Here is a 21,407-nt window from a genome sequence, read left to right as displayed (position 1 = left end):
AGGACCAATCCCCAACTAAATCATCCCAGCCAGGACTTGTCAAGCCTGACCTTAAAAACCTCTAAGGAAGGAGATTCCACCACCTCCCTAGATAACCCATTCCAGTGCTTCACCATCCTCCTCGTGAAAAAGTTTTTCCTAATATCCAACATAAACCTCCCCCACTGCAACTTGAGACCATCGCTCCTTGTTCTGTCATCTGGTACCACTGAGAACAGTCTAGATCCATCCTCTTTGGAACCCCCTTTCAGGTAGTTGAAAGCAGCTATCAAATCCCCCCTCATTCTTCTCTTCTGCAGACTAAATAACCCCAGTTCCCTCAGCCTCTCCTCATAAGTCATGTGCTCCAGCCCCCTAATCATTTTTGTTGCTCTCCGCTGGACTCTTTCCAATTTTTCCACATCCTTCTTGTGGTGTGGGGCCCAAAACTGGACACAGTACTCCAGATGAGCCTCACCAATGCCAAATAGAGGGGAATGATCACGTCCCTCGATCTGCTGGCAATGCTCCTACTTATACAGCCTAAAATGCCGTTAGCCTTCTTGGCAACAAGGGCACACTGTTGACTCATATCCAGCTTCTCGTCCACTATAACCCCTAGGATTGGGTTGGTGTATCTGGGCTGCAATATCCAGTTTGTTCCTCCTTATGGCTGATGGCTCTCTGTTGAGTTGCATTGGGTGGGTCATTGGCGAAGGGAGGAGGCGAAGGAACCAAGCTAGAACGGTGGAAAGAGTGAATAAAGGTTTCCTCGGCATATTCAACTCTGGGTGTGTGGAGAACCAGGGCCTCTGTCTCGGGTAGGAGGTAACATTGTTGGCTGAATGCAATGAGGCTATAAACTCACCTTCAGGTCTGGCTGGCTGGATGTTAGGAGGTAACGCGATATCTTTTGAACGCCCCATCCGATCAATTCCTACATTTCAGGGAATGTTCTAGACATCAGTTGGCAGAACCCTGCTGATCTTGGGTCAAATTGCAAAATCCAGAAAGGAGAAAATGGAGAAACATAGACAACCCCTGGATTCTGGTCAACAGAGCCATCAATTTCAATCAGCTCTGAAAGTGTAGATCAAAGAACCAGTTGATGGCAGAAATTAACCCCTTCCAGCTTAAAAACACCCCTATCTCAGCGCTGCTCAGTCCCTCAAATATTATAGTGCAGTGCCAGCTCTGCTATGGTTAAGTTGGAGAACAGCTTTCTGTTTGAAGGGCCACTCTTCAAAGTGCTCTAAAATCCTCACCTTTAATCAGATTGCTCTGAAATGTGAGGTGCCTCATGGGGGAATGGGATAGGATTCATGGTCCAACTTTGGTATCATTTGACCAAGGGGATCCCGAGATACAGCCTCCCACAAAAGACAGTTTTTCATCAGGTTGAGAGATTGCATCACTGGTGTTTGGTTTTTGGTGTTTTGTCCCCTGAAACCAGAGCTCTGCTCCTGCCCCAAATACCTTGAAACTGTTGATACCTGAATGACTGATCTTCCAGAAGAGAAAGAAATAGAATGGTGGGGAGGAATGGGGGGCACACAGAGCCCCTGGCATGGGGGGTGAGGGGCGCACACAGAGCCCCTGGCATGGGGGGAGGTGGAAAGGGGGTGCAAACACAGCCCCTGACATGGGGGGAGGGGTTTGGGTTTGCAAACTGAACTAGAGGATGGGAGAGGGACACCCAGGGGGGATGGAAGGATGCAAGGGGCCCCCGGGGGGTGTGCTGGGCTTGGCCGACATGCCCTGGAGCAGGTGTCCCCTAGCCGAGATCTCAGCCCCCCAACACGCCCTGCCTCGCACCTTGGGGTGCAGGGACTCTGTAAAGGGGGGTGCATCAGGCAGCCTGGGGGCAACTCAGAGGAGTCCCCATGGGGTGAAGAGACCCCCCACCGATGGCCAAGGTTCCCTCTGCCTTCAGCACTGGGGTGGGCTCTGCCTAAGGAGGATTGACTGAGAGGAGCGGGTGGCCCGGAGGGGAGGGGAGATTAGGGTCCCAGTTGTGCCAAGTGCTGCAGAGTCCCTGCCCCAACCAGCTCACAGCCTAAACAGACAAAGTTCTATCCTCTCCCTTTTATACATGGGGAAACTGAGGCCCAGAGAGATGCAATGCCCTGACTGATCACACGAGGCATCTGTGCCGGAGCCAGGGATAGAACCCCGGATTCCTGATTCCCAGCCCCCCGCTCTAACCACCAGACCCCACTCCCCTAACAAAGCCCAGGAGAGAACCCAGGAGTCCTCCCTGCTCTAACCCACTAGACCTTGCTCTCCACCGCGAGCCAGGGAGAGAACCCAGGAGTCCTGGCTCCCAGCCTCCACCAGCCATTCACATCCGCAGCACCTGGGTAATTGGCCCTGCAGGGGAGCAAAGGATCTTACGCTGTCCTTTTTCGACTGCAGTCACCGCGCCCCCCTGGCCGGTCATCGCTTTGACATGCAGGGCCTGGGCACCTTGACCGAACTACTCACGCTATAGGCTGGCTGCAAAGCATTGTGGGTAGGGTAGCCCCCTGCCAATTGGCTGGAAATGCTGGAGGGGGGGAAAGAGATTCTAACTACAAAGGAGCCAGTGCCCCCTAGAGGGGAAAGGCCCCGTGTCCCCTCCCCCACACATCCCAAAACCATTTTGGATAGTAACTTTTAGCTAACACTCCACCATGGAATTCATGGGCCAGCTTCTAGTGACTTGAATTCGGGTCACTCCAGATTTACTCCCGGGGCACTGAGATCAGGATCCAGCCCTATATTTTCCCACCCCTTCACCCTATAAACCATCTCCCACATTTAAAAAAAACAACAACAGCCACTGCTTTTTCTTTGAAATGTATTTTCTTACATCTGAAAGTCCAGCACAGTCTGACCTAAAGAATAACAAACCCAAACCCTCGTTTTTCTTTTCAAAGATTAAAAGAAGGCAATCGTTCCAACTTAAATAAAATATTACAAAATAGAGACTTTAAAAATAACGTAAGTATCAGCCAGAAAACAGGGGAAGTGCACCATCAGTGTAATTGTCCCATTATCCTAAGTAGAAAACAAAAGGTCTCTCTCCGCTCTGCTAAGCGAGATGCTATAAAAGAAAATTCAATACAGACCCAAGCAGATCTCAGTTGGTCACCACCAAATCCACGGGGGGCTGTAGGAAACACGTGTAACAAACAGGAAGGTTTATTCGGTCGGCGTAACAGCACCGTGATGGTCCCATCTGTATTTCTTTGCCGTCGTTGGAGCCCGGTTGGGCCCAGGATATGAGAGAGTCAAGGTGGGTGAGGTAATACCTTTTATTGGACCAACTTCTGTTAGTGACAGAGACAAGCTTTGGAGGTTACACAGAGCTCTGCGTCTCTGTTAGAAGCGGGGCCAATAAAAGATATTACCTCACCCACCTTCTCTCTCTCATCTCCAATTTCACACTTTGTCCCTCTCATTGAGCTCTTGTGAGTTTCGTCAGTCGAGAAGAGCCGCTGGCGCAGGCCCTGCTATTCCAAGCCACGCTGTCACATCCGCCCCATAGTATCATCCACTTGCCAACCAGTTCCCGTGTTTGCTCTCGGGAGGCGGCTCCAGATCCTCCCTCCTCGGACGGTTAGAAAGCTCATTTCCAGCCTCTGTTTATCCAGACCCAGTTGTTCTCGTGCCACTGTTGTCCTTTAGCTTCCACAGCTCTGCTCTCCCCGCGTCCCAGGTGTCTGCTCCCCATTTGTATTTATAGAGAGTAATCAGATCCGTTCTCCTGGCCTGGGTTTTAGGCTAAGCCCAGGTCTGTCAGTCTCCTCATAAGATCGGCTCTCTATTGCCCTGTTCGTCCTAGCAGCCCCTCTTTGCACCTGAATTCCTCTTTCTCGATCCTGGGCAACCAGAGTTGGACACCGTATCGCAGGTGTGGTCTTCCCAGTGCCCAATGGCACTAATGCTTCTTGGTTGTGACCGGATATACCTCACCTGCACCATCGTAGGGTGGCATTTGCAAGTCTCAAAGGGAGAGAGGGAAATTTTTGTCCAACTCCCCTCAGAGAACTGGAGATAGAACACAGGAGTCCTGGCTCCAAGCCCTGCCCTACAGACTCCCTTCCCCTACTCGGAGCCTGGGATAGAACCCAGGAGTCCTGATTCCCAGCCCCTCCTGCTCTAACCCACTAGACCCCACTCCCCTCCCAGAGATAGAACAGAGAAGTCCCAGGCTAGAATCAGACCAGGGTCCTCCTGGGGTGTGTGTGTGTCCTTTGTGTGTGTGTGTGTGTGTGGGGGGGGTGATCTAATTTCATTCCCAGGATTCCCTTCAACAAACTAGTTATGCCACTAATTCTAACTACCTACAGACACACAATGTTCTCCATCAGCCGAATCCAACTTAAACCAGTTGCAGAGATGTTTTTTCAGGCAAGTGAATTGAAGTCTAAACCCCTTGTGTCAAGGGGAAGAGGGTTTGCCAAGGACAGATGTTCAAGAGCGGTTCGGTTCAGAAGTAACCTACAGCCTTTAAGGCTTGGGCTAGAGAACATCTAGAAATTTAGATCAGGCTCGGAAGATGGAGTCCTGACTCCTAGGCCCATCCACCAACTTCTGGCCCACTAGACCCGAGTCAGGGACAGAACCCAGGAGTCCTGATTCCTAGACTAGTGCATTAATCACAGGCCCGTCTTCTTGGCATGAAGTCAATTTTGTCCACCTCACCATTACTATGGTTTGATCACGGATAGAGAAATGTTTATATCACACACACACACTCACTCACTCTCTCTCTCTATCCCAGTTTACTAATAGGTAGTGGGGACACACACACAAACACCCCAATTCTCCCTGCTTCCCATGCAGTATCCTAGCCCCCCTGGACAGCTCAGGGCACAGGCCACCCCATCAGTGTCCTGTCTCCAGCAGTGGCTGATCTCTGCTGATTCAGAGGGGCGGGGGGAGACAATCCCAGATACTGCCGGCCAACTGTGCAATGGGGCAGGTAGGGGGTGAATTCCTTCCTGACCCCTACAGGTGACCAGCAGAAACCCTGAAGCATGAAGCCCAAACCCTTGTCACCCAGGGATCACCCTTAGTATCGGGGCTCTGTAAAGAGGGAAGGGGACCCTCCAATTTCTTAACTCCACAGCACCTGGGCATGCAGTTCAAAGGAGAGCTGGGGTGGGGATGGGGGCAAGCCAGAGGAGATGGGGTGCCAGGGGGTCGATGTGGGGGTTGGGATTCTGCTGTTTCAAGTGAATCATAGCCAGAGCGCCCTGTGGAACCAGAAAGATTTGTGCATGGGGCAGCAGAAGCCAAGAGTCAGGGATAGATCCCCAGCTGGGATCTGGCCACACTGACCCCAGCTGGGATCTGGCCCCATTGACCCCAATGGAGCTATGGCCGAGTGACCTGAGTAACTCCTGAGTCCTATCCCTGGCTCTGGGACGGGGTGGGGTTTGGTGGGTTAGAAGAGGGGGGCTGGGAGTCAGGGCTCCTGGGTTCCATACCCCACTGCCTGTGATGTTGGGCAAATCCTTCCAAACTGCTGGGCCTCCGTTGGAAAGAATCCAGCGGAGGGCAACAAAAATGATTACGGGGCTGGAGCACATGACTTATGAGGAGAGGCTGAGGGAACTGGGATTGTTTAGTCTGCAGAAGAGAAGAGTGAGGGGGGATTTAATAGCTGCTTTCAACTACCTGAAGGGGGGTTCCAAAGAGGATGGATCTAGACTGTTCTCAATGGTGGCAGATGACAGAACAAGGAGTAATGGTCTCAAGTTGCAGTGGGGGAGGTCTAGGTTGGATATTAGGAAACACTGTTTCACTAGGAGGGTGGTGAAGCACAGGAATGGGTTACCTAGGGAGGTGGTGGAATCGCCTTCCTTAGAGGTTTTTAAGGTCAGGCTTGACAAAGTCCTGGCTGGGATGATTTAGTTGGGGATTGGTCCTGCTTTGAGCAGGGGGGTTGGACTAGATGACCTCCTGAGGACCCTTCCAACCCTGATCTTCTATGATTCTATGACCCCTGCTGGGGATCTGGCCCCATTGACCCCAATGAAGCTATGGCTGAGTGATACCTGCTGGGGATCAGGCCTTCACTCCTCCACCCTTTTCCAAGGCAGCCCCCAGCAGACCCCCCTGAGCTGTCTGATGGCCTTTGCATTCAGTGAGGTCCTGGCTTTGCAAATAAAGATCTTGCCAGGGAATCAATTACTAGTTCCCCGTGACCTCTACTCCAGTCACTCCCACAGACTCAGCGGAAGTTGTTCGGGTTCGTATTCCTCTACTAGCCCTTCCACGTTCATCCTTGCTCCAGGAGAGCAGAATTTTCAGCGGGGAAAGAGACAAGACAGACACACAATCCCAGCCACTGGGGGGCAGCAGGGACCCAAGCAAATCCACGTTCTTGCTCCAGGGAAGGGGCTAGTGAGACCCATGGACAGCAAGAGGGTAATGAGAGAAAAGGGGGCAGAGATGCCCTACCCCAGCCAAAAGCAATGACTCAGGAGTGAGGGTCTCCGGCCTGTGCCATACAGGTCAGACTAGCTGCTCACAATGGTCCCATCAGGGCTTGGCGGGAAGCGTCCCCCAAAGCAGTGGGAGCCCTAATGCTGGACTTTTGGGAAGCAAAGGGGAGGGCTGTGAAGTCAGGGCTGAATGGAAGAGATATCCGAGAGGGGAAGGATGGGCCTTGTTATTAAGGCAGGGGGCTGGGCACCAGGACTCCTGGGTTCTATTCCTGACTCTGGGATGGGGTGGAGTCTGGTGGGTCAGAAGAAGGGGCCTCCAGTCAGGGCTCCTGAGTTCCATACCCCACTGCCTGTTATTTTGGGCAAATCCTTCCAAATTGCTGGGCGTCAGTTTCCCCCATTGTAGAACAGAGAATGACCTGTTTTCTAGACTCCATGCGCTGTCTCTGTGCAAGACCTGGCACAGCAGAAGCCAGGATCTCAGTTGGGATGGAGGGGGTCTGTGGAGCAGTTGGCATGATGGGGGCCTAGACCTTAGCTAGGGGGGGTCCACGCAGCATCTGACACAACCAGGGGTACTTGAGGGGGGCTGTGTCGACCTGCCCCATTACAAACACAGGACAAAAAGGTTCTCGTTTAGGAAGTCAAGGCCATTGATGCTTTCAGGCAGGGATCCCACAAAGGATCAGGCCTCTGCTTAACGTTAAGCTCCCCTCGAACGCCACTCGAGCACATTGTAGAAAGGGAAACATGGCCCAGGGCAGGTTTAAATCATGAGGCCTGCACGGAGCCCCAGCTCCAGGAGTCCATGGGATTAATGCACAAGAACCTGAGTGATAACAAAATGTGGTGCTGGCTCTCAACCTTGGGGCAAAACAAGGATCCCCCCCACTTTCACTGTTTTTTCTTTTTAAATAAAAACTAATGATTTTTAAACAGGTAGCGATTGCTACAGGTGTGTATATATAGGTATGGCGGGGGGGGTCTAGTGGTTGGAGCAGTCTAATGCCAGACTTGGATTCTATTCCCAGCTCCGCCAGTGGCCTGCTGTGACACATCAGCCTCAGTTTACCCTTCTGCAAAATGGGGATAACACCACCGACCTCCTCCGCGAAGTGAGTTGGGAACCACTGCTGGAAAGCGCTCGGTATTATGATACCGGTACAAAGGTCGCCCATAGAACTAAACCAAAACGCTTCCCACATACCTGCAGGACCTTTGTCTCTGTGCTTTCGGGAGCCCCGGGTTCGGACTCTGACCGAGTACATAACAACAACAAAATGATCCGGCCTGAGCGGGGTCGAGTTTTTTCTCGGTGAGATTTTTAGTTAATTAATAAAAAACAAAACATCTTAAATACAACGCATTTCCCTACACCGCCCCCGCCCGCACACAAAAGTCTAACCAACATTTTCTTCTTATACAAACTTTGTCCCCGAATTTCACTAACGATCGGCTGGAAATAAAAGTCCAGCGCACTCGATAGCAACTTGAGCACTGGACCCACCTCTGCGCTCGGAGGCCAGAAGACTTTTTAAAGGGAAAATTCCCCTTCCCCGCTAGATCAGATAAACTTAGCTAAGGAGAGCTAACTACGCTGAGGCCAGTGGTCCTATACCTCTCATCCCCTCTACAGAAATATTTCTAGTAGCCGCTCTGAGACAAGCAACAATCAAAGAATGATGAGGGTTCCGGTTAAGAGGGGCTGTTTGTCCAACTACAAATTTTGTCCTGGTATTACTATGGCAGTGAGGGGGTGATTTCTTCCCTGATATAGTTCCAGCAGGACAATCAAACATGGAGACACTTACACTGGTATAAATGTGTCTTATACTGGTGTAGCTTAATGCCCTTCCTGTACGAGAATAGCTACACTGGGAGAAGCACCTTTATGTCAGTACAACTTCATCCACGCTGGGGCCACTCCTGTATTAACTACATCAGGTGAAAACTTTCCATCTGCACTGTTTTTTTTTGTGGAAAATTGGGTTTTTAGAAAAAAGGATCAGTTGTCCCCAGAAATTTTCAATTTGTTGTAAAAAAAAAAAAAAAAGGTTGGAAATTGAAATATTGCTATTTGGAGAGAGCCCAGCGCTGCCTCATGGGATGCATAGGTCCATTACCTCATGTCCCTGTTCTCTTCTGTGGATCAGGCTGATCAACTGGACTATCTTTCCCATGATGCACTGCTTCCCCTCTCCCAGACTGGAGCCTGTGTGCATAATAGCAGGTATAGCTCAGGCATCTCATGCTCTCATTTGCTTCTGGAAGCCATGTTCCATGAGTGGCCTACATCTCCCATGATGCACCATGTTCTCCCATCTTGCAGAGGTGTTCCATCATGGGAGATATAATTCAACCAGGGAGTGCATCCTGCCAGGAGAATGGAGAGCATGAAGTAATCAAACTACAATTCCCATGATACACTGCAGCAACTCAAGAGGAACGACCATGGTGCATCATGGGAAATATAGGCTGACCAGGAAGCCCAGCCTATAAGAGAGAAAAGGAAGATGAGGCACCTTAACTACACCTCCCAGCAGGCACTGCGGAAGCATTTCTAAAGCAAAACTATTCAGTTTTCAGCTTTTAAAAAATAGAACTTTTGCCAAAAAAAAAAAAAAAAAAAAAAATGAATTTTCAACAGAAAGTTAACCCCCTCAGCCCTCCCGAAAAATGAAAAACAGACTAATTTAGCTTCCTTCTAAAATTTTCCAACCGGGATGGAATATAAAATTTTTTGTGTGTTTAGACAAGACCCTAAGAAACTTAATACCACCTTTATAAGACCTGCCTTGCACTGAGAAATCTTGGCTGGGGTCCGGAGAGCAAATATCGTTGCTATCGTGTGGGCTGGGCTGTATTTCAAAACGAAAAACAGAAGAGAGAGAGAGAGACAGAGAGAACAGGAAGCCGAGATGCTTGTTTATAAAACAAGCACCGGGGCTTTGCCGAATTTATAAGCGTATCACAGATCACACAGATGCACGGGGGTATCAAACCAGCCCTCTCTCGAGGCGGTTGGTTGGGTGGAAAAATGAATGAGAATCCCAGGGCCAGCTGGTGAGTGGATGGAAAGGCTCAATAAAGGGCTATCGGAGGGCAGTACTTGGTCTCCACTTCTCCTTAGAGGCTCGTTAGATAAAACCCGTTTTATCATTGACAGCAGGAGTTTTGAGATTCAGAGGCCCAAATCCAGGCTCAGTTCTCCTAGGCAGCAACAACATTTTAAAATAATCATCACAAATCAATCTGTGTCTCATTAGATAGGTGGAAACTGCTTTTGGCGCACCTCCACCAGCAGCACACGAGGGGGCAGAAGTGAGTCTACCGCATGCTGCCTTTCCATTATTTCTATCACTATAGCACGAGAAGCCCAGCTGTGCACCAGGATCACTGTGCAAGGTGCTGTACAAACACAGATCAATCAAGCGAGCTACTTAAAAAGCTTTACTCCACCAGGAGGGAGGTAGCTAAAGAGCTGGGGAAACTGAGTCAGGGCATTCTCCAGTCTGGGTCTAAGATTAGTTTGTGGCGAAGCCAGGATAGAACCCAGTGATCAGCACTGCAGGGAGCTCAAACTTAGCTCCAAAGCTAAAGTCACTTACAAATAACAGAGCTGAATGTAAGGGGGCAGGAAACCCGCACATTTATTGGTTTTTATTCCACACTGAAGAGCCACCAAATTACAGCTGAGGGACGAACAAGGGAGTCACTTAAATATTAACACGGTTTCAGGAGGGGAACAAGGACTAATGGTTAGACCAGGGGATGGACAGGGGCTGGGAGTCAGGACTCCTAGGTTCTATCTCCAGCTCTGGGAGGGGAGTCTAATGGGTTAGATTGGAGGGGGCTGAGAGTTTGGTTTTGTGGTTGGAGTGGGGGGATAGAATCTTCTTTTAAAACCGTTCCACGTACCGAGACAAATACAGGAAAAATTTATGTGCTGGCGTTTCTAAAAGAGAAGACTGCTTTGTGTGAGAGCTCTGAGTACCGTCAGGATTTCTGCAATACACTTACATATTCTGCACCATAGGACAATAAAAAATATTCATACATCTTGGATCAGTAGCACAATGATAACTATTTCTGGGAGGTATAACTATATTTTATCCCAACCCACGAAGAAGGAAATTTTTTCTACAATCGCAATTCGATACCTCAGTTGAAAACACCCCAACATTTTTCTCTCTCTTGAAAGACTGGTAATGTTTTTTGGGTTTTTTTTTTTCCTCCTCCCCCCACATAAAATGAATCTTGAAGCAAATTGTTTCAAAGGAATTTTGAAGACAAATGTGTGTTGTTCACAAGGGAAAAGTTGGTTTAAAATTGAGATTTGATTCTTTTCAGGGAAAAAAAAAAAAAGATTTAAAATTTGTATTTTCCTTTTCTCCTTATACAGAAATTTAGTTCTCTTAAAAAAAAGTTTGTTTTTGTTTTGGGAGGGAAATTATTATAATTAAGGCAATTTGTTCTCAGTACAAAAAGTGTGTCTTTTTATTAGTTTGCTTCTTTAATAAAAAGTTTTGTTTTAAGACCAACTTTTGCTGATTGAGGAGGAAATCTATAATTCTCTCCCTCTTCCAAAAAAACACAACAAAAAAAGTCTCAGACAAAATGTGTCTATTTTTAAAACTTTTTTTTAAATTACAGATATTTGAAATTAAATATATTTAGACTTTTTGCAGGGGGCATCTTAGCCAATTTTGGGGAGGGGGGAGGTAAAAAGGAGACTTTTTTTTCCCATGGGTGTCAATTTTTAGGAGCAAAATTATTATTTTTTCTAATGAAAGCCATTTTTAAAATGTCCTCCTTCTTCTCCAATAACAGACACCATTTAAAAAGGAGCTGGGAATTGGTCAAAACAAACCAGCAAATTAAATTCTACAAACGTCGAAAAACCAAACCAAACTAAAAACATGGCACCAATGTTGGGTGTGGGTTTTTTTTTTAAACCACAACGTTCAGGCTCCCGTGCAGGAGATCACTGGAGGGTCATCTGAACCAATTTCAGTGGAATCCGTTGAGAATTACAGCCAAGCTGATTAAAAACTTGACTGTAATCAATTGGATTTAAGCACATGCTTAAAGTGGGCGCTTAAGATCTCTCCTGAATTGGGGGCCGAAACAAGGTAACATAGGGTTAAGGGGAAAGTTCTCAGAGGCACAAAAAGGCAGCAGAGAATCAAATGAACACTGCTTCCCCTCACCCACCCATTGGAGAACTGGGGTCCACCCCAAAACCTCCCTCACTGATTGTTCCGTGGCACCCACAAACTGCCTCCCTCCCACTGGCAGACTGGGCACCACTCCCACCCACCCCCATTTGTGCCTCTGAAAATTCCTCCCCTTCCTAATGATTTGGTACTAGGACAACGATCAACATTGACTCCCCCCCTCCATCTCTCCATCCCCTCTCGCCCTCCCACCCCCACCACCCACACATTCGCACAGTCATTCGCACAACCCTCAGCTAACTTGCCCCATGGAGGCAGCGGCACTGCCATCCACCCCCGTGTCTTGGCAGGAGCCAGCCTCAGGCCCCTGGGCCCCTCCTGTGGCAGCGTGGCAGGCCTTGGCATGGCTGGCCAGGCGGCTGGAAGTCCGGAAGGCCTGGCCGCAGTCCGGACAGCGGCGGCCTTTCTTGTCCGAGTGGGTGCGGAGGTGGTAGGTGAGGGCCAGGAGGTTGTGGAATTCCTTGAGGCAGGCTGGGCAGCGGTAGAGACCGGTGGTGTGGACCTTCTTGTGGTGGAGGAGGCTGCCAGCATGGCGGTACGTCCGCTCACAACGGTCGCACTTGTAGGGGCGCAGGTCCACCAGGCCGTTGGTGCCAGGAGTGGCCCCAGCCTCTGCCTCGGCCTGGTGCCGCCACAGGTGCTGGACCAAGTCCCGAGAGGCCCGGTAGGCCTTGCCGCACTCTGAGCACTCAAAACGCTTCTTAGTGTGGACCCGGCCATGGTTCTTGAGGGCTGATGGGGTGGGAAATTGCTTGGGGCAGACCGGGCACTGGAAAGGGCCACGGGGCGCCGGAGTGACGCCCACTGGGGTTTGGGTGCCAGCGTCAACATGGCCACCTGAGGCACCAACTGATGCACTGCCCACATGGCTGCCTGAGGTACCACCAACATAGCTGCTATCAACCTGGCCACCTGAGGCACCACCAACATGGCCACCTGAGGCACCAACTGATGCACTGCCAACATGGCTGCTGTCAACATGAGGGCCTGAGGTACCATCAACATTGCCACCTGAGGTAGTGCCAAGATGGCCACCGTCACCGTGGCCACCTGAGGCGTCAACGTGGCTGCCGCCCTGCTCCCGCCGGGCGGCCCGCCATTCTCGTGCCGTCTTGCTCCGGACAAGGCTACTGGGCTCCAGTAAGGGGCGGCTGGGGGAGCTCCTGCTGCCGGGACGAGGCCGGCGCTGGGCATGAATCAGCTGGTGCCTCACCAGCTGCCTCTGCCATTTGAAGGCTTTGCCGCAGTCAGGGCACCGGTGGCGCTTGACCTCGAAGTGGATGCGCTGGTGGTTCTTGAGGGCCATGAGGTTAGGATAGGCCCGGGGGCAGACGGGGCAGCAGTAATGGCCTGTCTTGTGGCTCTTGCGGTGGTTGAGAAGGCTGCCGGCATGGCGGTAGGTCCGCCCACACTGCTCACACCGGTATGGCCGCTCCTCGGGGTCCTTCTTGGAGGCAGCGGGTGGCTCCGAGACCCCACCACCATCAGTGTGGACCTTGCCTGCTCTCTTGGCGTGAGCCAACTTTCTGGAGGACGAGGAGGGCAGTGGCGGTCTCCTCTCGCGGTGGACACGCTGGTGGCTGGCCAGCTGCTTCTGGAGGCGGAAGGCCTTGGGGCACTGGGCGCACTTGTAGCGCTTGGTCTCGAAGTGGATGCGGTTGTGGTTCTTCAAGGCCATGAGGTTGTAGAACAGCTTCTGGCAGATGGCGCAGCGGAAGAGGCCCGTCTTGTGGGTCTGCTTGTGGTTGATCAGACTGCCCGCATGCTTGTAGCTCCGGCCGCACTGCTCGCAGCAGAAGGGGCGCTCCGACACGGCACCTTCCTCCCCACTGCCGCCCTCCTCCTCCTCCTCTTCCTCCTTGGCAACGCTGACCAGCTCTTCCTCCTCCTCCGGGTGCTGGGCGGCACAGTGTGCCTCCAGCCCCGCTGCCCCCTGGCACAGCTCCCCACAAACCTCACACACGTGCAGCTTGCACTCCTCGCCATCGCTGCCCCCTGGGTCCTGTTTTCCGGGAGCTGGGGCCGCGGCTGCCTCTCCTCCCTCCCTGCCTTGCGGGAGCGCTGGCTCCTTCCCTACATTGTCCCCGTTGCCGGCTGGCCGGCTGTCATTCAGCTTACACTTGGGGTGATTACGGAGATGGTTGCGGTAGGCGGACAGATTGGGGTACTGCCGAGAGCAGACGCCACACTGGTAATCTCCCACCTGGTGGGTCTTCTTGTGGTTGACCAGGCTGCCGCCGTGCCGGTAGGTTTTCCCGCACTGCCCACAGGCATAGGGGCGGCTGTCTGGGGGCGTCAGGCCGGATTTCTGCTCCTCCGGCAGCTCCGGACGCGGTCCCAGCCGCAGCTGGATGGTGGTGTCAGCCAACGCCGCTTCCTTCTCCTCCCGGTGGCCCAGGCTGTGCTCTTCGAGGCTTGCCATGTCATCGAACGTCTGCCCGCAGTAGCCACAGATATGGGAAAGGAGCATCTCTTCCTCCCCGTCGCGCTCATCTGGCCGCCCCTCTGCCTCCTGCTGGAGCCCGGGGAAAGCTGCATCCTCGCCGGCCTCCAAGCTGCCTTCCCGTGGCTCCCCCTCCCCGCCGTGAGCCAGGCCGTGGTGGTGCTGCAGGTCCGTCTCGCTCGGAAAGATCATGCCGCAGAGGCTGCAAAGGAAGGGACGTTCCTCGGTGCTGGCGCCTGGCTGCTGGGCCGTGGCATGGCCACGGAAGTGGCTCTTCAGCGCCTCCAGGTTTGAGTACTCCTTCGGGCACAGGGAACACTGGTATATGCCCAGCTGCTGGTCGTGCTTGTGGTCGAGGATTTCGCACCGGTAGGGCTGAGAGTTGGGGCTGCTGGGTGGTGACGCTTCGGCCTCCTCCTCTTTCGGGTGTTGCCAACCGTTCACCGCGCTGCCTCCCCGCAGATTGTAGCTCCGCTGGGGCCCTTCCTCGTCTAGCGTCCCCTCCTCTCCAACCCGGGTACACTCCGGGCCACCATGCCCAACATCTCCACTTCCCTCCAGCTGCATCGTGCCGTCAGGGGCATCTCTGGGCTCCGCCTCCGCCACGCCCCCTTCCTCTTCCTCCTCCGCCCCCGCCCGGCCCTTCCTCGGCTTCTGGTGGCCCCGTAAGTGGCTCTTGAAGGCAGCCACGTTGGAGAAGCGTTTGGCACAGAGCGAGCACTCAAAATCCCCTGTCTGGTGCGTCTGTTTGTGGTTTATCAGGCTGCCTGAGTGGCGGTAGGACTTGCCACAGAGCTCGCAGCTGTACACCCGTCTGCCCGGCAGCTCCGCCTCGCCCTCTCCCGTGCCAGGCTCCCCGTCGCCGTGCGCCAGAGCGTGGCTCTGCAAACTGCCCAGATCATGAAAGATCATCCCGCAGCAGCCACAGATGTGAGACATCCCCGGTGCCGGCCCCGCCGCCTCCAATTCCTCCACATCTCGCTTGATGGCCTGCAGCAGCGCCACCTCCCGCGTGTGGACGCTACCCGGTTCCTCCTCCTCCTTCCCCTCCTGGGGGCAGGGGACGGCCTCCCCGGGCGCGTGGCGCAGCTGGTGCCACTGGAACTCTGCCGCCTCCTCAAAGCTCTCGCCGCAGCTGGTGCAGGCGTAGCTCTCCCGCTCCTTGCTCCGCGCCGCTCGGAAATGCATGCGGACGTGGTTGCGTAGGGCCATCAGGTTGGTGTACTGCTTGGGGCACAGGGAGCACTGGTAGACGCCCGTCCGGTGGGTGTGCCGATGGTTGACCAGGCTGCCCCGGTGCCGGTAGGTCCGGCCGCACTCCCCGCAGCGGTAAGGCCGCTCTTCTGATGCCCCGTCCTCCTCCTCCTCCACGCAACCAGTCTCCTCCTCTTTGAGAGCACCTCCTCCACCTGCTTCCCTGCGGCCCGGCGGATCCGTGGCCCTCTCCCCGCCAGCTGGCTCTGCGGGGCTCTGCTCGAGGTGGCAAGTGGCCTCTTCGGGCGCCGGGGGGCTGGAGTACTGGAGGCCGGGCCGGGAGGCCGGCTTGGATTTGAGGTGTATCCGCAGGTGGTTCTTGAGGGCCGCCAGGTTGAAGAGCTGTTTGCAGCAGAAGTTGCAGCTGTAGACGCCCGTCTGGTGACTTTTCTTGTGGTTGATGAGGCTGCCGGCATGGCGGTAGGTCCGGCCGCACTCCCCGCACCGGTAGGGCCGCGCTTGGTCTCCGTCCTTACTGCTGGCTTCCCAGGCTCCCTCCGAATCCATCGCGGGTTGGGCCAAGCCACTCCCATCCTCTTTCTCCTCTTCCTCCTCCTCCTCCTCCGGGTAGAGGCAGCTGTGGTTCCTCAGCTCCTCCTCATCGGCAAAGTTTCCCCCGCACCTCACGCACAGCTCCCCATCCGGATTGCCCCGGTCCCCGCCCCCAGCCTTCGCCCCGTCCTTCAAACTGCAGGGGGCGCCCTCTCCGAAGGCAGCCGGCGGCGGCTGGTAGATATCCAGCTTGGCCAAAGTCTCAATGGAGTCCTCCTCCGAGACGCTATGTTCCGAGCCCTCTGAGGGGGCTCTCCCAGCCCACCGGGCTTTCTCGTGGGCCTTCTGGTGGCTCAGCAGCTCGCTGGGCAGGCGGAAAGCCTTGCAGCACAACGGGCACTTGTATGGGCGGTACTCCGAGTGCAGCCGGGAGTGGTTCTTGAGCGCCATGAGGTTGGAGAACTCCTTGAAGCAGATGGCGCACTGGTAGACGCCTAGCGTGTGGCTCTGCTTGTGGTTGGTGAGGCTGCCGGCGTGCTTGTAGGCCTTATCGCACTGGTTGCATTTATAGCGCCGCTCCTCTGCCGGCACGCCAGGGGCCTCCTGGCCTTCCTCCGCTTTGCCGGGGAACTCCAGCTGGGAGAAATCAGCCGGCACCACCGATTCGGCGATGTATTTCTCCAGGTTGCTCAGCAACGTCCCGGCGCCGCCGCCCTCTAGCACGGGGAAAACGTCGGCATCCGACGACGAGGAGTCCTGCCCTTGCTGGAAGTTGTTCTCCCCGTCCTCCTCCCCCTTCTGGTCGCGGCCGGCGTGGGCCGAATGGCGATGGCTGGCCAGCTGGGAGGCGACGCGGAAGCTGCGGCCGCAGTCCGGGCACCGGTGGCGCCGCTCCTCGGTGTGGATGCGGAGATGATTCTTCAGGGCCATGGGGTTGGAGAACTCCTTGTGGCACAGCAGGCAGGTGAAGAGTCCCACCTCGTGGGTGCGCCGGTGGTTGACCAGGCTGCCGGCGTGGCGGTAGCTCCGCTGACACTGCCCACATTTGAACGGCCGCTCCTCCCGCTGCGGCTGGCTCGGCTCGCAGCCGGGCTCTTCCATCGCTCACATCGGACGGCAGGGGGACACTGTCTCCGCCGGCTTCACAGGGCCGGGCCAGCGGCCCGGAAAGCTCTGCTTCCGGCACAATGAGCCTGCATCCCCTCCTGCTGCTTCTTCCTCCTCCTCGTCTGGCTCCTTACGGCATCCCAAGGCGGCAGCTGTGGGGACACACGCAAGGGAAGAGGGGTTAAAACGCCGCCAAATGAGTGCCCCACATACAAGCCTCATGCCCGACTGCTATGGGACCCACGGCTTCATCCTCTCCAGACCAGGGGAGCTAAGCCCAAAGAAGCCCAAAAATTAGAACCAGACGGGGTTACCCTGGGCTATGCGGTTTGCTACCCTGGTGGGTGGAAGGATATCAGACAGCAAATGCCACATAGCAGAGCCAGGGATAGAACCCAGGAGTCCTGACTCCCAGCCCCCACCCCGCTCTAACCTACTCAACCCCACTCCCCTCCCAGGGCTGGGGATAGAACCCAGGAGTCCTGTTCTAAATAAAACAGCATGTAAGAAACTGAAGACAAACATCGGCTGTCTCAGGGTGTCGGGGAAGGGAAAACGAAGCTGGCCAGCCGGCCGGGCAGAACACCAGTCACGGACAGCTCTCTCTGGGACGCAAAGGAACCAAGCTGTCCCCTCCGCGGACTGGCTCCAAGCCGAGCACAGGTTACCATTACAACAGTCAGCAGGCCTCCTTCCCAGCTTCCTCGCTTGTGTCGGGTTTCGGATGAGTACTGGGTTTAAGAAAAGCCTGGGGCTGCGGGTCAGGACTGAGGGGCACTAGCAGAGCAGGGGGGCGGGGAGCCCAGGGCTGGCATCACACGGGTCTGCGGAACGAGATTGAGGAGCACTGGCAGAACTGTGCACGCCCAGGTCAAGGATCTACACCCCTGCCCCCAGTCACGAACACTCAGTTCTCTCACAAAAGAAGCCAGGACTCCTGGGTTCTCCCCCAGCTCTGGGAGAGGAGTGGGGTCTAGTGGGTTAGAGTGTGTGGTGGGGGTGGGCTGGGAGTCAGGACTCCTGGGTTCCATCGCTGGCTCTGAGAGGGGATGGGACTCTAGTGCAGGGGTTCTCAACCTCTCTCTCTGAGCCCCCCCCCTTCCCCCAACACGCTATAAAAACTCCACAGCCCACCTGTGTCACAACAACTGGTTTTCTGCATATAAAAGCCAGGGCTGGCGTTAGTGGGTAGCAAATAGGGTAATTGCCCGGGGCCCCACGCCACAGAGGGCCCCATGAAGCAAAGTTGCTCAGGCTCCAGCTTCAGCCCTGGGTGGTGGGGCTTCGGCTTTCTGCCCTGGGCCCCAGTGAGTCTAATGCTGGCCCTGCTAGACGGATCCCCTGACACCTGCTCACGGCCCCCCCCAGGGGACCTCGGAATCCTGGTTGAGAACTGCTGCTCTAGTGGTTAGTGGAGGCTGGGAGTCAGGACGCCTGAGTTCTATACTCCGTGTCTTTGACCACTGAGTCACTCAGCCTACTGAGCAGGGAAGGGATAGCTCAGTGGTTTGAGCATTGGCCTGCTAAACCCAGGGTTGTGAGTTCAAACCTTGAGGGGGCCATTTAGGGATCTGGGGCAAAAATCTGTCTGGGGATTGGTTCTACTTTGAGCAGGGGGTTGGACTAGATGGCCTCCTGAGGTCCCTTCCAACCCCAGTAGTCTATGACCAAACAGGATAAGTCATTTCCCTTCTCTGTGCCTCAGTTTCCCCATCTCTAAATGGGGAAAACAGATACCAACTCATGTTTAGTAAGGCTATCATTAACACCTGCAATAAGTATCTTCTCCTTGATTAGGGCACGGCTAACTTAACGCACACTGGTTTAATTATAATAATTAGAAAAGTGCATGACTCCATATTGCCACCTGTAATGAGGTAAAGTGCTAAATATAACTTGGATGCACCAGAGAAAAAACACTCATTAATTTATAACCTTTGCCCCTAAAAAAATATAACATCACCCAGGCACATTTCTCAGCACCATGAAGCCCGGGTGTGTGTGTGTGTGTGTGTGTGAGATAGCTCAGTGGTTTGAGCATTAGCCTGCTAAACCCAGAGTTGTGAGTTCAATCCTTGAAGGGGCCACTTAGGGATCTAGGGCAAAATCAGTACTTGGTCCTGCTAGTGAAGGCAGGGGGCTGGACTCGGTGACCTTTCAGGGTCCCTTCCAGTCCTATGAGATAGGTATATCCCCATATATTATATTTCAGGTTCTGAATACCTGTAGCAGGTATTTTTTTATTTATTTTAAAGATCAACAAACATCAGGGTGGGAAAACACACACACGTTGGGGGGCCCCCCCGATTCCCTCTAGCAGGGGTAAGCACCAAACACACAGATTTATGTGACAAGGCAAAATTAACAATGGATGTTTTCTGCCCCCACAAGCAAAGATCACCGCTGGCTTGAGATGAAGCATAAGAAGTGGAAACCCTGGAGAAGAATTTGTGGCAGCATGACACGCAATCTGTTGGGGAACTTTAAGATTTGTGACTGGAGTAACTCATTAGCAATCTCTGGCCCACTGAAGGCAAAAGGAACACCAATCTCTCAGAGCAGGTGTGGGTGGGTGGCTGTTTTCCATTCAGTCGCTCTTTAAAATTGGGAGCCTTTTAAAAAAAAAAAAAAAAAAAAAGAGGCTTTCAAAGTTTCTAGCCTCCAACATGACTTGATCATGCTCATAGCAAGACAGGTAAATTAGGCCACTCCACAACCTTGGTAGAGAAAAAGACAGCTAAGACCTGTTTTGGGGGACAATACGTTTCACTCAGCGCTGAGATGCGGCTGCCTCTGGGGAACAGCCGCACAGTGACACAGCACGGGGATGATTCGCCTGGTGCTGAGATGCTGCCACTCTGGGGAGGGTCAGCTCAGTAACAGACACGTAATGATGCTGCGTGGGGACTACTCATCCTGCATTACGATGCAGCTGCTTCTAGGGCAGGACACAGCATGTAGGACACACAGCCACTCCACATAATTTTTAGCTAAGGAAGGGCGAGAAACAATTGCATCTAATTTAAAATTGCAGGGAGGGGGGGATGGAATGAGCCAGGACTCCTGGGTTCTCTCCCCGGCTCGGTGGGGTGAGAGAGGGGGGAGTGGGGTCTAGTGGGTTAAAGCAGAGAGGACTGGGAGCCAGGACTTCAAGCCAGGACTCCGGGGTTCCCAGCTCTGCTACACACTTCACTTACAGCCTCAGGCAAGTCCCCATCTCTGCGCCACAGTTTATCCATTCATAAAACGAGAATAACAATCTCCACCCACTTCATAAGCAGAACAGGAAAAAGTGTTTTAAAAGACTACAGATGGCTTTAGAACACAGATGGGGCCCTAACCAACCCCAGTACAACCCAGCACCCCCAAAAACCAGCCTCTTACCTCCAGGGTCCAATAAAGCATCCCAGAGGTGACACACAGGCCCAGGGCAGGGGTGTTGAAGCAGTTTCCAGGGAGGGAGTCACAACCCAAGTGACAGCCAGACGCGGAGGCAAACACAGGATCTTCAGGGTACAAGGAGGAAATCTGTAGGGACGAACCCCCAAAATACAGGTCTCCCCGGGGTGCCTTATCCCCTAGGGGAGGGACCAGCACAGACTTTTGGTGGAGTTCAGTCTTCAATTCTGGATCCTAGCGGGGTCCGGATACAGGACGTAATGGGGGCTCCGAGCCCCAAAAGTCTGGGTCCAGACAGCGACTGGAGACAGGCGCTCACGGCTGAGGGAACTGAGCCCCAGATCGCAGGGTACCAGGCTGCTGTACCCCGAGTTGCTGGCTACAGAAGCTCCCAGGGGCTTGAACCCGGAGGGTCTGGATCCAGGGGTGTCCGAGAGGCGGGCGACACATCCCAGGGGTGTGAACCCCACGCTGCTGGAGACCGGAGCGCCCAGGGGTCGGTGAGGCTGGAGGCAGGTCCCAGAGGTGCGAACCCCAGTTCTGTGGTGGCAGGAGAGCCCAGGCCGGGCGAACCCCCACTTCTTCCAACGCAGGGCGCCCAGTCCAGGTGGGGGGCTCCCCGATCCACCGCCTCCTGCCCCCCCTGGAAGAGAAGAGACACCTGCCCCCTGGGGGGCTGATTTCCCAGCTGGGGGGGTCTCCAGGCGGGCAAGGCAATGCCACAGCCCCCCGTGGGGGTGGGAACCTGGCCCCCCAGCCCGTGGGGGTGGCTCTGGTCCGTCCCTCGTGGAGAGCAGGGTCCAGCCCCTGTAGCCCCCCCGCTCTGCCCTGCTGCTGGGGGGCGGGGGGCGTCTGCAACCCCCCAGGCCCTGCTGCCCCCTCCGCCAGGGGGCCGGGGCTGCAAGAGGCACCCAGGCTAGGGCACAACAAATACTTCCTTTTGTTGCTAGGAAACAGGAAATGTGCAGCGCAGAAAGGCTTCCCGCCAGGCCCGCCCCCCTCCCTGGGCATGGGGCTGCACTTCCGGGGGTGTCCCTTTGAAAGGGGCCCCCCACA

At 54.2% G+C, this 21,407-nt stretch overlaps 1 protein-coding gene across 1 annotated transcript; it reads right to left on the bottom strand.

Annotated features, from left to right (window-relative positions):
* Positions 1-10,039: 10,039 nt before the first annotated feature.
* On the bottom strand, positions 10,040-21,377 carry LOC117870604 (zinc finger protein 646-like). Its single transcript, XM_034757807.1, has 2 exons — positions 20,337-21,377; positions 10,040-17,104 (listed from the first exon to the last, which is right to left on the bottom strand). Exon 2 carries the CDS (start codon positions 16,944-16,946, stop codon positions 11,889-11,891), a length of 5,058 nt encoding a protein of 1,685 aa, XP_034613698.1. The 5' UTR covers positions 16,947-17,104; positions 20,337-21,377; the 3' UTR covers positions 10,040-11,888.
* Positions 21,378-21,407: the final 30 nt, after the last annotated feature.

The sequence above is a fragment of the Trachemys scripta genome, unplaced genomic scaffold (genome assembly GCF_013100865.1).
Source record: "Trachemys scripta elegans isolate TJP31775 unplaced genomic scaffold, CAS_Tse_1.0 scaffold_59, whole genome shotgun sequence".
NCBI lineage: Eukaryota > Metazoa > Chordata > Testudines > Emydidae > Trachemys > Trachemys scripta.
The sequence above is the reverse complement of the archived record's forward strand: the minus strand, read 5'-3'. Positions and strand labels throughout refer to the sequence as shown.